General features: G+C 35.5%; 1 protein-coding gene across 4 annotated transcripts in view; it reads left to right on the top strand.

Moving 5' to 3' along the window:
- RANBP17 (RAN binding protein 17) overlaps positions 1-15,977 on the top strand; it is a 314,617-nt gene that overhangs the window by 207,587 nt on the left and 91,053 nt on the right. For 3 of the 4 annotated variants that reach the window (XM_060092535.1, XM_060092537.1, XM_060092539.1), the window contains 3 exons: positions 2,346-2,405; positions 10,331-10,404; positions 11,433-11,513. In XM_060092535.1, the coding sequence (XP_059948518.1) occupies positions 2,346-2,405; positions 10,331-10,404; positions 11,433-11,513 (215 nt within the window). The remainder of the gene's footprint in view (positions 1-2,345; positions 2,406-10,330; positions 10,405-11,432; positions 11,514-15,977) is intronic. The other variant, XM_060092536.1, reaches the window with a different exon arrangement.

Below are 15,977 nucleotides of genomic sequence, written 5' to 3'. Positions count from 1 at the left end.
AACATCAAAGCGATTAACATAACCAGGCTGGGGCAAATGATTTTCAACACTTGATTTGGATACTTTGAGTATGTCACCTATCTCCCATGTGCTGATTGTTCTCAGTTAATGTCTTGATTTGATCGCTATCAACTTCAACTGGTCTACCCGACCATGGAGCATTATTCAGCAAGAAATCTCTGGCACGAAACTTCGCAAGCCACTTTTGACACGTTCGAACAGTCACAGCACCTTCTGCATACACTGCACAAATCTTTTTTTGCATTCCAGTTGTGTTTTTACCTTTCTTGAAATGCTAAAGCATAATATGCTGAAAATGTTGCTTTTTTTTCTTCCATCTTCAATATTAAAGTGGCTACACAAAAATTCACCAATTTTGATGTTTTTGTTTAATGCACGCTCATATGACAGCAGCCACATACAATCTAACAAACTTGTTTCGAATGAAGTTAAAGACAACTAAGTGCTACTAGAGCCATCTTACAGAAAAAACTGAACAAACTTTTTTGCCAACTCAATAATAATAGCCAGTACTTTATGGAAATTTTACCATGTACCAGGACTGTTGTAAGTGCTTTACATATGTTAACTGCTTTAGTCCTCTCAAAGATTCTGTAAATTAGGGCCAACTAACATCCTCATTTTATATTTGAGAAAACCAAGGTGTAGAGGGTAAGCAGTTTGCTCAAAATCACTCAGTAAGTGGTGGAATCCAACTAGTCTTGGGCTTCAGAATCTATCTTTAATCACTTGACTAGACTGCCTTCTATTTTGTGATATTATTCTTTCCATTTTACAGATGAAGAAACTGAGACTCTTAGAGGCTAACTAATTTTACTAGAATTATAGAGTTAATTTATTAAATAAAATATTTATTAAATGTCTGTTATCTGCCAAGCACTGTGCTAGGCTAGCAAGTAGTGGTCTCACTCAGTATCTCATGTGCATTGCACTAGACATGCATTCTGTGTTTCCTCCTAGTTGAAGTTATCTAAAATATATACTCATGGGCTTCCCTGGTGGCACAGTGGTTGAGAGTCCGCCTGCCGATGCCGGGGACATGGGTTCGTGCCCCGCTCCGGGAAGATCCCACATGCCGCAGAGCGGCTGGGCCCGTGAGCCATGGCCACTGAGCCTGCGCGTCCGGAGCCTGTGCTCTGCAACGGGAGAGGCCACAACAGTGAGAGGCCTGCTTACCACAAAAAAAAAAAAAAAAAAAGAAAGAAAATATATACTCAACTTGCTCATTTCTGTCTTCTTATTGAAAGAAGACTATGCTTCCTGGGCAACTACCTGTTGTCTTTGTTCACCAGTTAGACTTTTGCATATGTTGTAGTTAATTTTCAACATAAAAGTATTCAGTAGGAAGACTAGGATGGAAGTGGTACTTAGCCTATTGCTGCGTATATTGCCTCCTCAGAGAAGGTTTGAAGTGTTTATTAGTGTTTGAAGATACTAGTGTTTGAAGACGTCAGTAGGCCATCAGAAGGTGAACTCTGATCCTTTGCATTTAGGGTAAGTTAAAGTTTTCACTAACTAGGCTAGTGTGAGAGACAGAAAGTAAAAGCTACGAAGGACTATAGGATCAACGTTTTTGAGTAAAGTTTGAGAATATAATGAAAATAGCAGATTTGACAGAATAGTAAAAATATGCACAGTGTCATTGGCAGCCCTTTTTTCATTCCATGGGCCATTATTCCTGTACTCTTTTTGTCAGGTTGTCCTTCCTAAAGGGATAGAGAGTTGAGTGGCTTATAGGAGGAAGGTACCGCAGTTGTTTTGGATGTAGGAAATGGGAGGTGTTTTAGAGAGGCAGGGTGGAGGCAGAGTGTGTGTGCAAGAGTTAGATTAAGTGGTGGAAGACTCAATGTGATTTGCTTAACTTTCTGAGTGACTACAGAAATGAGTTTCATTTATTGAGCATATACTTTTACCCTTCAGAAGTTGACTTGGCCTACTTATATCATTAGCCCCAGTTGCCACACTTGCATAATGAGAGTGCCTCATGGGAAACGGCAGTATTAAGAGATTCTTAAAAATAGTTCTGTTAGGTGTTATTTATAATTTGTTCTTTTTCAGGGCTATCCTTTAGTAATTGGTTTCTTGAATTATTTCATGGAAGCAAACCCAGTGTAATCCATATAACCACATCCAGGCTTTGAACAGCACTTCACTCTGCCTCTGATCCTAGCCCCCAGAATAAAATCAAAGTCCCATGAATATTTTAAGTGACAACCACAAAGATCCTGAGACACATTCTCCCTGTATCGGAAGTTGGGAAGGACTTCTGCTCTTCCCTTATCCCTGACGCCAGGTGGCAGGTCCCTAAACTCTGTGCTTTTTAGGTTGTACGCCTGAGGAGTGATGTGTCCAGAGTTCCAGAGAAGTCTTGGAAAATAGTTCAGGTGAGTTGAGCTGCTGGTTATTGTGGTGGATCACCAGTCTTTATGCTTGTCTCACCACAGCCCCAGATTCTTATTATTAAAATAGGCACATGCACAGTGATAAGTGTAGGGGTGCATTTTTCTTGATTCCCTTTTTTATGCACCATGGAATCCTACAGTGTGCATGTTTTATAACGAAATGTTCGATAGTCAGCTAATGTTCGATAGTCAGTATTAACGGCGAAGCCTCTGTTTAGTGTGATTGCATAGTATGAAAGCAGCCTAGGTTTCTTGATTATAACATTGCTGAAGTGGCCAATTCTAACCAGTCATTCATACCTGAAAGGAGAAAGTTGTATTTGGCTACAATGAATAGCATCTGTTATTGAACAGTATCTAGAGCACATGTATCTCTTGTGCCAGAATACGTTTCTGGCAGACACCTTTGAGATGTGTAAAGGATTAAACAAAATCTTTTACTTCCCAGTTCCCCACCTCTACCATCACTCTCTCACAAACTTCATCCAGCATCAATTCTTTGCTCCAAAATGTAATCATGTCATCTTATAAATTTGCTATTGCAAAGAATTATGAATCAAATGCCTGAAATGCCCCTTCAAACCATGATCTCAAAACCTTCTACCAAAATTAATCACACCTTCTTCCAGTAGTCCTGTGCCATAGCCATGGTTCGCTTCTTATTGTATGAGCTTGGAAAGATAATATATTTACCCAAGACTTTACCATGGCTTTAGCCCCAGAAGACTAGTTTAACAGAAGCTTGGCCCCAGATATGGAGTGAATTGGCAGCCAGCGGGAACAAAGCTGTGTCAGGACAAATGTACACTCCCCATCTTCTCTAGTTGGCTTTCAGCTGGTTGCACCACAGGAGTCTTTCTATGGACTGTGTATCCTGTGACCAATAACTGGTGCTCTCGACCCAGGTCCCTCTTGGCTAGTGAAGGCCTGTCGGGAGACATTAGGTTCATGCTGGTGGAGATCCTTAGTCAGTGGCTCCCTGAAGGAAAATGGGGCAAACAGCCAGCTTCTGTTGAACAGGTGGTAGTTAGACCTTAGATCTGGTCGGGGCAGGAGGGAAAGAATCTCTCCAAAATTACCAGTATTGCTGGTTTTCACACTGTACCTGTACTCCTCTTTCTAATAAATGATTGTTTAGAAAGTAATCCAAAAATATCTCTGGCGGCATCTGGAGCCCTTCCTTAGCAGTCTGGATTTGGGCCCAAGTGAGGAATGGAAACCCCACTGGGGTGCAAGCAAAAGAGGAAGCATGTTCTTAGCCATGCATCAGTGGAGGCCCCTACTGGGAGAGGGGATTATCACAAGGCAGCAGGCAGCCCTGTACCCCAGCCTGCTGAGTTCATGCTTTGTGCCACAGGATGTGGAGCGAAGGAAATGTGAGGCCAAAGTGGTCGCTCCAAGTTTTCTTATACAATAGCTTATTCAAGCAGATTGGGAACGCCTCTTAAGAGATTTGTTAGGTACATGTCCCCTTAGCAAGATGGCCACCACAGATGGTAGGTTCAGATATTCTAATTGAAATAAATACTTAACATTCATATTTATTTTATATCTCCATAGCCAGCTTTTCTTTATCAGATGTCATTCTGTATTCCACTGAATGAGGCAGCCAGATTCCTAACCTTTTACCGCTTGGTTTCCAAAGTAAATTATGGTCTTAAAATTCAATTTTAGCAAAAGATTTTTTTACCTAATTTTGGTCCTGTATTTTGTGATGTTATTTTAAATGATATGGAAAAATTAGTCAGCCAAGATTAATGTGGATCTATTCATTATCACTAAGTTTATGTATTTAATATGCAGCAATGATGTCTATACTATTAATTCTCTTGATGTGGTCACAAGTTAATTGTGACGATCATTTTATTTTTTTTTATTCTGCTTCAAACGTTAATGAGAGAGCTCAATATCTTTAGTTCCAAACTGTTTAGATCCAAGTCATTAAATGCTCTGTTAGTTTCCTCTTACACCTTTCCTTTTCCTCCCTCCCCTCCCTTTCTCTTTAATGGATCTCATGTAGAGAGCACTGCATTGGCTTCAAGGGCACTTGAAGCCTAAGACAAAAATATGGAAATTGGTTTCTTACTCATAATAAGTGAGTTCACACTCTGTTCCAAAATTGTTTTCCTAAGGAACATCAATGCTTTTATTATATTGAATGCTTTCCAGTGACAGGTTTTGTTTTACCAAATTACATTCAGTTAAAAATCTTGGTGATGGGATGAATTGGGAGATTGGGATTGACATGTATACACTAATATGTATAAAATGGATAACTAATGAGAACCTGCTGTATAAAAAAATAAATAAAATTCAAAAAAAATAAAAATCTTGATTTTTAAGTCATGTCAATAGATTAAAACAATACTTTAAAATTCATAATTGTTGAGTTTTTAAAATTTTTATGGTATCAATTTTGTATTATTGGATGTGAATTTTTTTACACTAATTGGTTCAGGAAAGTATATCATCTGATGGCAAAATACTTTGTTGTTGATTTCCACAGCACTGCTAATTTTCTGCACTGAGCCTGCTTATAAAAGCTCTTTGAGAAGTTATAACATCCTAAACATTTATAGAAGGCCTAAGGGTATTAACTTATTGTAATTTTCTGAAGATTCATTATCCAAAATCTTAATTCATTATAACAACTCTTATGAAAACCTATAGAACCATTGTTTTCTCTTATTTTCTTATTTGCACACGATGAGAGATTCATTGTTCTTTTTAATTTGTTTCATGCGGTGCTTTTGAGTACATTTCATAGAGGGCTGTTATTGAATTTCTGTGACTGTCATTATATATCCATACAACCTTTAGGAACTAATATTCTGGGTTTCCCAGTTCTGTAATCTACTTCAAATTTAAGGATTGACATAATTAGTTTCTTCAAAGTTATAACCAGAATGTTAGAGGCAACACTGCAGATACCCAAGACCAAGGATTCAGACTGGAAAAAGAAAGCAATTTTAAAAATTATCACAGCACATGCTTTTATTCTTTATTAAATTAGATTTACAGCTCAAAACCTTATTGCTGTTTGTATGTGTATTCCCTTGTCTGGTTTTGTTATCTTGTCTGGCTTCTTTTTTAAAAACCAGATATAAGATCATGTCAACTACCTGCATATGCTCAGACATTATTTGTCACTTGATTAGTTTAGAAGTTAAAGAACATAAGTGGGTCACTGAAGTGTTATATACATATCCAAATACTCTTTTCTGAAGTTTAAAAGAAGCTTCACAGTAGAATGACTAGAGATAAGAAAACATATTAAGACAGTTTTTTAGGAGCATGCCTTCTTATGTCTGTACTGATGATAATTTCTTACATTTCTAATGACTTCCTGTATTTCAAGAGCCAGAGAGATGGATGACTGGCTAAAATGGGTAATTTTTCTACCTTCTAAGACAATAACTATTTAGAAGTAGAAAGAATTTGGTTTTGTATCATGAAATTTTGAAGCTTTATGCCTTTAACAAATGCCATTTCTGACCATGATTAGCAAGATTTCAAAGTTAATACAAATTTAGGGTTTTGTTTGTTTTAACCTTTTTTCTGTGTGAAAGTCTTCAAGCTAAGCCCTTTCTTACCCTTCTGTTATTTTTTATGTAATGAGCTTTCTCTTGGAAAGGTAGTAGCTGACAATACTAGCACCTACTGTTAGAAAGGGTCCATGAAACGGGGTAGGAAGGGAAGCTGCATTTACTGAGTAGCTGCTAAATGTCAGGTTCTGTGTTAGGTATCATCATTTAATCTTCCCAAAAGCCCATAAAGTAGGTTTTATTATTATTCCTGTTTTTCAGATAGGAAACCAAGATTCAGAGACTTTAAGTAACCCCTAGTTAGTGGCAGAATTCAAATCCAGTTATCTTTGGGACCAAAACCTGTGCTTTTGGTATGTTGCTAAGTTTATCGAGACACAGCGTTCTGAGTACTTCTGGAGATGTAAAGAGAAATAGACATTTCCCTGCCCTCAGGCAGCACGTGCTTGAAGTAATGTAGGAAACACATATAAACATAGAAAATTAGTACTACAACAAGATAATATTCTATTACATGAGAAGTGCCACTAATAGGCCAGCAACTATGGATGCTCTGAGTATCCAGAGGAGGAGAGAGAGCTCCTCTTACTGAATCTACAGGGAGAGCTTCTTCCAGAAATATTTAAGTGTTGAAACTACATATTTATATATATAAATAGATAAACAGCAAGGACCTACTGTACGGCACAGGGAACTATATTCAATATCTTGTAATAACCTATAATGGAAAAGAATCTGAAAAAGAATATATATATATATATATATATATATATATGTATAACTGAATCACTTTGCTGTATACCTGAAACTAACACAACATTGTAAATCAACTGTACTTCAATTAAAAAATAATAATAATTTTAAAGAACTATATCTTTTTAAATAACAAAACTTTACCAGTGGTCACCTGAGTGAGTAGAATTTGGAATATATTATTTTTACAGGAAAAAAAATACTTCGTAGAAAAACACACATCTTATTGGTTGTTTTCCTTTTGTTACAAAATTATGAATGAAATGGAATCAGCCAAAATACACATTTTAACATTACATTCTTGTTATTCATTTAACAAACAGTTATTGAGTATTAGGCATGGGAGATAAAAGAGCATCATCTCCACCCTCAGGGAGTTTGTAGTCTAACGGAGAAAGACAGGCATATTAAAAAAAAAAAAAAAAAAAGAAGAAGAAGAAAGGGAGGAAGGCACAGGCTGACAGGCAAAAACTAGGTTATGTGAAACACATAACCAAAAGTATAACGATTTATTCAACTTCATTGTATCCTTCAGAGAAGGATAACACAAATGGGCTTATTAGTCTCTTATTTCTTAGATTTTTACTTATTTTTCACTATGATCAAATTATCTTAATTGATTATGAAATGCATCTATGAACTGAACGTGAGCTTTTTTCCTTTTCTTGCATTCCTATGCCAACTCCTATATCTTTCCCTAAAATGAGTATGTATTGTGATGTAGTTTCTTCTTGCTGTCATAAAAATTATTTTTGGTGAAGTGATAGAAGTTTTAGAAAATGTTGAAAACCCCTAAATATTGTGTAAGAATTTTTTCTGTAGAAAACTTTCATTGACTTGTGCTTTATGATAGATAATCTTATAGATATTTCCTCACTGGACAGATTAGTCCTCACCCCCAAATTATGTGTATCTATGGTATAACTACATTTCAAATGTTCGAAGACATTTTCATATTATCTGCATGCTCTCTGAATGATAAGGTGCCTTGGAAAATGTGAGACGGTCTTTTAAAAGAAATGCAGTAATCATACATTGATTTTAAATGACCCTGTCACACGTGAAAACAAATCAGATTGTTGCTCTTAATGAGCTTTTCAATTTACTATTCAGTAGATCAGATAAGTGGATTTAAGAGGTAATGATCCTGTTTAGTACTCAAGCTTGGCTGTCAGATCCTAGTAGTGGAGAGAAATCCCTAGGGACAAAAGCGTTGACACAGTTCTAGATGGGATAATGGGAATCAAAGCTAATGGATGATAAAAGGAATGGTGCAAGTTACAAGGATAATTGTGGATTAAAGCACTGCCATGTGTCAATGTTGACTGTTTTTTCCAGTATCTTATTGGGTCAAATCTGATGCTTTGAGAAGCTGTTTTGACAGCAGAGCACAACAGACCTGCCTGCTTAGATTCCTTCTTTCTTGAATGCCAGAGACACAACAGAAAACTTCCTTGCAGGGACTATCAATTTAAAAAATAGTTTTAATATGTTTAAATGTCTTAATGTTTAAAATCACATTTTTGTTACATTTCTATTATTCAGTGTGGCATGGGCAAAATCAAAATAGATTAATTTTGATCTTTGCCATAAAAAATAGCATTTGAAAAGTCTTGAAAGTGTAAAATTTTATTTTACAAAAATACAGTGTAGTAGGGGAGATGGACAGCCAAACACTTACAATGTGAAAAGCACCATGCTAGAGGAATGGACCAGACGCTATAGGAACATAAAGGAGAGTGCAACTTACCCTACCTGGAAATGGAAGGAAGGCTTCAGAGATGACTTTTGAATGAGAATCAGGGGAAGAGGAAGAAGAAGGCTGATTCAGGAAAAATGAACAGCACATGAACTCAGAGAGATCTGTAATTGCATGAGAAGCCTCAGTATTTCATGAGTATTTCATTGTGGCTTCAGGTTGAGGGAAATGATAGATGAGGAGGGAGGTTGGGGCCAAGTTGTGAAGGGCCTTGTGTGCCATAGTCATATCAATATCAGATTTTCGAAGGGGCCCGACTTACTCCCATTCATGAGAGAGCTTTTGGATCATGTTGAGATAAGGGAAACTTCCCTTTTTACAACCATTCTTCCTTTGAGCTTTCTATGGGCTTAAAGGTTTCTGATGATTGAGGATTTGGTGGTAAATAACTTCCCTAGGTTCTTTCTCCCTAGCTCCCTCTTCTCAGCAGACATCTTACAAAAACAGTGATAGCTTTGATCTTATAAGAGATGAAGGCCTACTCTCATGAGCCAAGTCACAGATACTGGAATGGAAATGCTTTTCAATTAGGGCTCAGAAGTTAGCAGGAGAAGCAACAGGAATTTGAATCTCAATCTTCCTTTCTTTCTCTCTCCCCAGCTTCTCCCCTCTACCTTTTTGCCCCTTCCTTTCCCTCTCTTTCTTCCTCTGATTCACTCTACTGGCCTGAGGAGCTCCTGGTCGTAGGACTTAAGTCAAAAGCCTGGAACACAAGCTTCTGGTTCAATAGTGTTTAAAATCCAAACATGAGATCTCTGCAATGAACAGCTTTCCTCCCCTGTATCACCATGTAACTCTGGATGATGTGTGGTGTCCTGTGATTTTTATCTCACCTTCACAACCTATGACATTATATCAAGGTAGTGTTTACATATGAAAAACAAAAGGCAGAGGGAGTGAAAGCTAAGTTGCCATACCATAGGAAATAGGCAGATCAGAAGAGAGTAAGAGAACACAATCACAAGGAATCAAATCAGAGAAGAGAAATCCCATACAGCTGGTGTCTGGCAGAGATAACCTGGAATCATACCAGAGCATCAGGGAGTATGAAGGTGTCAACCCACCTCTCAGCTTTGCCAGGCTATTAGAGGGAATATTCCATTGGCTGCCAGTGGCATTTTCCCACTTGTAGTGGGATATGTGTTTATAAGCTCAATGCGGCTTAGGTTGGAACTGAAATGTTACACCCCAAACTCTGCAACCATCACTCCCTAATGGGAAGCTTAGTGGATTCCCAGACCCCGATGTATTCAGCAGAGAATCCCTGAGCCTGGGATTTCAGTTTCAGCATGGAAAGTAAGACCTACCTGTATATTTGGGGGAGCTTATTGAGAGATACTTGAGGAGAATTTCTATAAATTCTTTAACTTCCTCTTATTTTTGAAATCCTTATTTTTATAGCTGCCTAACATAATCCTGAATTATTTGATGACTTGCTAAAATCTGGAATAGATGGAAATTTTTTAAATGTTGGAATCTTTTATTCAGGCACTCCACTTTCCAGCCCTTTACGTACATATAACTGCCTTTGAGAAAGGGGTGCTTTATTACCACTTTGAGGAAAAAAAAAGTTATGTGGTATGCTGGGAATAAAATGAGTATGTGAATGTGGGTTTATGTGGGTGTGTATATATTTCAAAATAAGGGAGGTGCTTCCTGGAAGAGAAAGAGGAGGGTAAATTTTTAAATTATAAAAATTTTTTTAAATTCTTAATTTGTTCTCCCCACACATTCCCTACGTCAGTGTGGATGCAACAATGCATTAAATCTTTACATTTGTTCAATTTGAATAATCTTTTGAAAATATATGTTAATGATAAAGTTTTTAACAACTAAATGTTTTCATGCAGGTATATGCCCGTATGTCAGAAGTCTTAGGAATAACAGATGACAACCATGTTCTAGAAACATTCATGACAAAAATGTGAGTTCCTGCTTTGGTTCTTTGATTTTTCTGCTGTTGTGTTACTTTGACCTTTTTACTGTGCTTAAATCTCTCCAGAAATATTAATTTTTAATAAGAGACTTTTTAAGTTATGCTTTAATTCTTAGAATGGTAGCATTGTTCTTATCTGAAACTTAATTTCACGTATTTAAAATTCACCATCCAAAAGATGTTATTTGTCAGGGTATCCGTACTACTGCAGTATGCAGTATCAAAACATGGTTTTGAAAAGTTTACAGTCTTTGACTCTTCAGTTCAATTGGACCACCTTTTTTAACTAAAAAGAAAATACTCAATTTTAAAGACCAACTCAAGAGATTATTGCAAATTGGAATCATTGAGAGAGATTTGGTTGCCTTCAGACAGGGCATCCATTGATTCCAGTAGAAACCTATGGCTATCAGAGACATATTCATGAGAACTGTCCTTAAATTATCCCTACAATATTAGCAAAATTAACTAGTTTCTGGTCATAGACATAACTTTGTACACTTAGCCTAAACTTCTATGCCTCCACTTGACATCTTTCTTCATCTGTGTAACAGATAGGTAGCACTGCCTTGCTTGCAGAGAACAAAGCTAGATAAACAATCATGATCATAGGAAGTGAGTTTTGGAACCACAAGTTTAATGGTTCACTTCTTGGCAGTAACTGTGAGTCTCTATTTGACTTCATTTGTAACTCCTGTTGTCACTCCCCACTATGTTTATTTTGGATACAAACTTAATGTTTCTTCTGTGAAACATTTAGGCAACTTTTTAATTTACAAAACTAAATTTATATAATAATACACCATTTGGAGAGCAGTGTTCATTGTTCATTGCTTGTATATAATTTTGAATATGCTATGAAAAGAACAGACAATGTTCCATTGATATTTAAACCCACTTTATGAGATATTTGTGATTTAGGTTATTTAACTGACATGAGTGTATGTGTATTTCCATGTTCTCCCTACACAAACAAATACCTTCATTATAATTAAAAACTTTTTTTTCATATTTAGTGTCACAAACCTTAAATACTGGGGAAGATGTGAGCCTGTCATTTCAAGGACTCTTCAGTTCCTAAATGACCTTTCTGTTGGATATCCTTTTTACTATATCTGATAATGTACATAAACAACCTAATAAGTGCATTCTGTTGGCCAGGTATTTTCCTTATTTATAATTTTTCAGTGTTTTTTTTTAATGAAAAGCTTTTCATTTAGCCTTATCTGTAAATACATAATTTTGAAAGATTTATATTAGCTATATAATGTGAAATTTTTATTCAGAGTCACAGTTGAATTTATATGGATATATAGATTTCTAACTAGTTAAAGTTATGTTTATACCCATCCAGGTTTATAAATGGATATATAAGAAAGTATGCAAACCACATACGTTTTAATCCACAATTTTTCATAATTGTCAGGATGTTCTTGTTTTAAAAAAACATGTAACTAATTTTAAGAAAGTCAAAATGTTCCAAAAATATTACTTTATAAAAACTGAATTCCTAAGAATCAGTATTTCTTCAGTGTTCTTCAGTTGAAACGAATATTATTTTCACTAGTTAAGAGGCACAAAGGAGTAATAGAAAGGGAATTACAAGGTTTTTGACCTCTTCTTTGATTATTTCCTCTACCAAATCAACATCTTATTTACTCTAAAATAAGATTTCCCATTACACATTAAATGTTTAGATTTCTCTTTAGCAGATTTTTAAAATCTAAAACCAGAATCATCCTTTCTTATTAGATTATAGTTGATACTACTATAATATTTCTACCAATGCGAGAGAAGTATGTCGATTGTCTTTTATATGTTAGCTATCAAATATATAGGAGTTGTGAAAAATAAGTGTTGGTTTAGTTAACCACTAAGATTAGCTGATATTTTAACATGAGGACAACATTCTGAAAATGGGTGGCATTGGATGGAAATCTTTAATGTAGGTTCACTCCAGGAGTATGTTTATATTAGTTAAGTTTAAAATTGTGTTCCTTGGCAAACCATAAAAGATTTCCAAAGTATTAGACACCCACTTTTGTGCTGGAATTTAATATGCAACTTTTTATTGGAAAATAATCGTCCTTGTCTGGCAAAATCCACCATGCAATATTTCTGTTAGTAGGTATAATGCAATAAAGACAGGGAGGGCTATTTATCACTACAAATTTTGAGGATTTCAGGATTCTTTTTATTATTTTAATATATTTCTTTGATATTAAATCAGAAAAATGATAAATTACACCTGTCCAAGCTGTTTTTCCTTTTTACTGGAAAGTGATGTACAACCCAATTCCAGTGGTCATTTTGGCTTTTTAAGATATGTATTTTTTCTTATTAAAAAAAAACTCAACCTGTATTTTTTTTTAATAATAATGCTGAAATACTCTTTATTTCTAACATATGAAGTGGTTTATAAGTACTTCCTAGTACTGCAAACTCTGGCCTTTTCACAATGTATTATTTTGAGAACATATTATCTGGAAAGAAGCCTATATTATTTTATAGCACATATCTGTGTTTAGATTTCCCCTATTTTTTAGGTTGAAATTGAAATCTAATATAAAATTAATTTGATTTGTATTGTTTTTTTATGATTTACATAATGCCTAATTTATTTGTATCTGCTATTAAAGATCCTTTCCTATCACTTATACCTTTTATATATTCTTTAATCCTAAGATTATAACCATTTATTTTACAAGTCACTTACTGCTTTTGAGCACTCCTTTTTTGAAGTTAATGAAAGAATCATATTTTCAGAAAGCTTATTAGATAAAAGTTTAAAAGCTAGCGTTTTAAACCAAGGGATAGGCATAATTTCAACTTGGGTACATTGATTTATATTTTTTAACAATTATTTCAGGTTTGCATATTTAGAAATATATATTAACTCAATTTGATTTCACTGCTCAGTTATTTGAATTATAAATCATTATGTCCCTTCTAGCTGATCAGTCATGAAATATCTTTGAATTCATTTACATAATGGAATATGTGAGTGGTGTATCTATTTCAGTGCAGTTGCTGGTTACTTAATGCATGTTTTGTTGTTTCTAATCGATTTCTTTTTTGTAATGTGCTTTTAAATCCTGATTTTAAAGCAATACATTATTTCGGTGTTAAAAATAAGGTGATACTCTTCAGCAATAGAAAGTTATACAAGATAAAAATCATCACCATTTGGCTTCTATAAATGGAAGTATGTTTATATATTAATATTCAAAATACTTGTATTTAAAATACTAGTAACAAATAAATGAAAAGCATGTTATCTTACTATAAAATTTTTAAATGTTCCTTATTACTTTTATAATGCATGTCTTCAAATACTTATTTTTTTGTTTTTTCTATTTTTATCTTCTTCAGAGTGAATCTTCCTCATTATTTATGGTCCTCACAGCCAGTCTCTGAACTTTGGTGCTCTTGTATCTGACTGCTTATTTGGAAATTGAAACCACAAAAGGTCCTCATTTTTAAGAAGCACTAAAAAGCCTTGTGTTTACTTGCCTAAGGCAGAGTAACCTGGAATGGTAACCTGGCCCCATGGTTACTGTCTCAAACCTTAGTGATAATCAGAATTACTGGAGTTCTTGTTAAGATACAAGTTCCTGGACCCCACCCCCACCCCCAGAGTTTCTGTTTTAGGAGGGGTCAGACTGAGGCCTGAGAATTTGCCGTTTCATCAACTCCAGGTGATGCTGGTGGTTCAAGGACCATGCTTTGAGGACTTCTGCCTTAAGTTAATCAGAAAATAGAACTGAATGTCCTAAACAGAAAAGTCGGGTGTTTCTCCTACCAGCTCTTCTCTAAGGGAATTTGACTTCACTTGGAAAAGGCGGACTTGACGTTTTTAGAAATAGTCTAGTTTTCCAAATAATAATGTGTGTGAGGAGCATGCCATTACGTTAAGTCCCCAGATTTTAACTGGAAAGCCTTGGTTGCATTTACCCCAAGGTTTCTGTTGGTAAATTTGAAGCTCTCTAAATTGGTAAGATTATTGTAATTTTAAAATCCAGTGGCCTTTTTGAGAGACAGTTTGTTTTCCTGGCAGATTCATTACATGTGGCATATATGATACATTTAGCAAACATATCTAGTAACTTTTTAATGTACTTTTTAAATTTCCAAGACTAAATTTCAAGAATTCCAGATTCTAAATAGCTTTCTCTAACAGGCACAGAGTTGAAATGACTCTGTCCTGGGGCAGCCCTCCACAGTTAGGTTTAATACCTGGGGATCTTTTTCCTGCTTTGAAATGATTTCCAGTCATAAATTCTAGTTTCTATCTAATTGGGAAAGGAGTAAGATTGTTTAAGTGATTAGAACAAGGAAGCCGCCAAGAAAACTGGAGCAAGAATAAGGGTCATACAGAGCTATCAAATAAACTTACTTATTTTAAATGCTGAGAAAGAGGGAGGGAAGTGTCACATTTCATCCAAAATTCTGTTTGTTTATTAATCATTATTTCAATTTTTTCTTCCTTTGAAAAATAATTGATCAATATTTCTACTGCAATTCATTATTTACTAAAATTTATAGCATTTACATGTCTCTGGGTTTCAGATAGATAATAATGAGAAAGGAAATTTCATTTTCTGTTAGGCCCTCTGTTGGTAGCTGCCCTTATTACATCATCCTCAAAGGTTTGAGAAAACCCAAAATATCTTTAGCTTTTAAAAAACAGACCCCATTAAAGGGTTCTACATAAATTCATGAATTTATCCAAACTCACTTTACCCTATTGATAATGTTAACTTAAACAATTCTTAGAATTAATAACTTCATCATGTTATCGCAAGACCACATACATAATTCACGGGGCCCAGTACGAAGTGAAAATGTGGGGTGCCTTGTTCATAAATGATTAAGAATTTCAAGTCCTCAGCAGCAGAGCACTGAACCAAGCAGAGGCCTTTATAAGCAGAGGCCCCTGTGCAAGTGCATAGTCTGGACGCCCACGAAGCTGGCTCAGGTTATCTGTTAAAGAAAGAATTCCTTCCATTTGGCTTCAGACTAACTCTCTAAGACTGGGACTATCTCCCATAGTTCCTGTACACCAGGATTTGGTGAATCCTGAATGAGGTGGGGGGTCAGGAAAGACTAAAGGATGAAAGATGAAACAAGGGTCTAGAATGAAACAAGGGTGAAGGATGGAAGTAAAATTGGGTATGTCTGTTACAGGAAATGTTTAGTAATACGCTGTAGTAATTCTGCTTTTGTGAAACAGTATTAAAATGTATTGCTTTATTTCAGCGAATATCACCATCTCCAGATGGTTTTCAGAATGTTAAATAAAACTAGTTTCAGCTGCATCCCTCAGGCATACTTCTATTAACATTTCTCATCAAAAGAAATGTTGATTTATTTCTTTGTTTGCCGTCTCTATCATCTTTGGAAAAGTCATCTCGTAATTTATCTGCTCTATTTGTTTGTTTTTGTGCTGGCATCAAGGGTGAGAATCTTCTCCTCCTCTTCTGTAGCCCACTTATGCAGGCCTTCTCTCAGTTCTTTATATATTCTTGCTTCACAGGATTACCTTCCTCGAGTATTGTTTC

Source organism: Mesoplodon densirostris, chromosome 3 (genome assembly GCF_025265405.1).
Source record: "Mesoplodon densirostris isolate mMesDen1 chromosome 3, mMesDen1 primary haplotype, whole genome shotgun sequence".
Lineage (NCBI taxonomy): Eukaryota > Metazoa > Chordata > Mammalia > Artiodactyla > Ziphiidae > Mesoplodon > Mesoplodon densirostris.
Note: the sequence above shows the minus strand (reverse complement) of the source record. Positions and strands in the feature narration are given on the sequence as shown.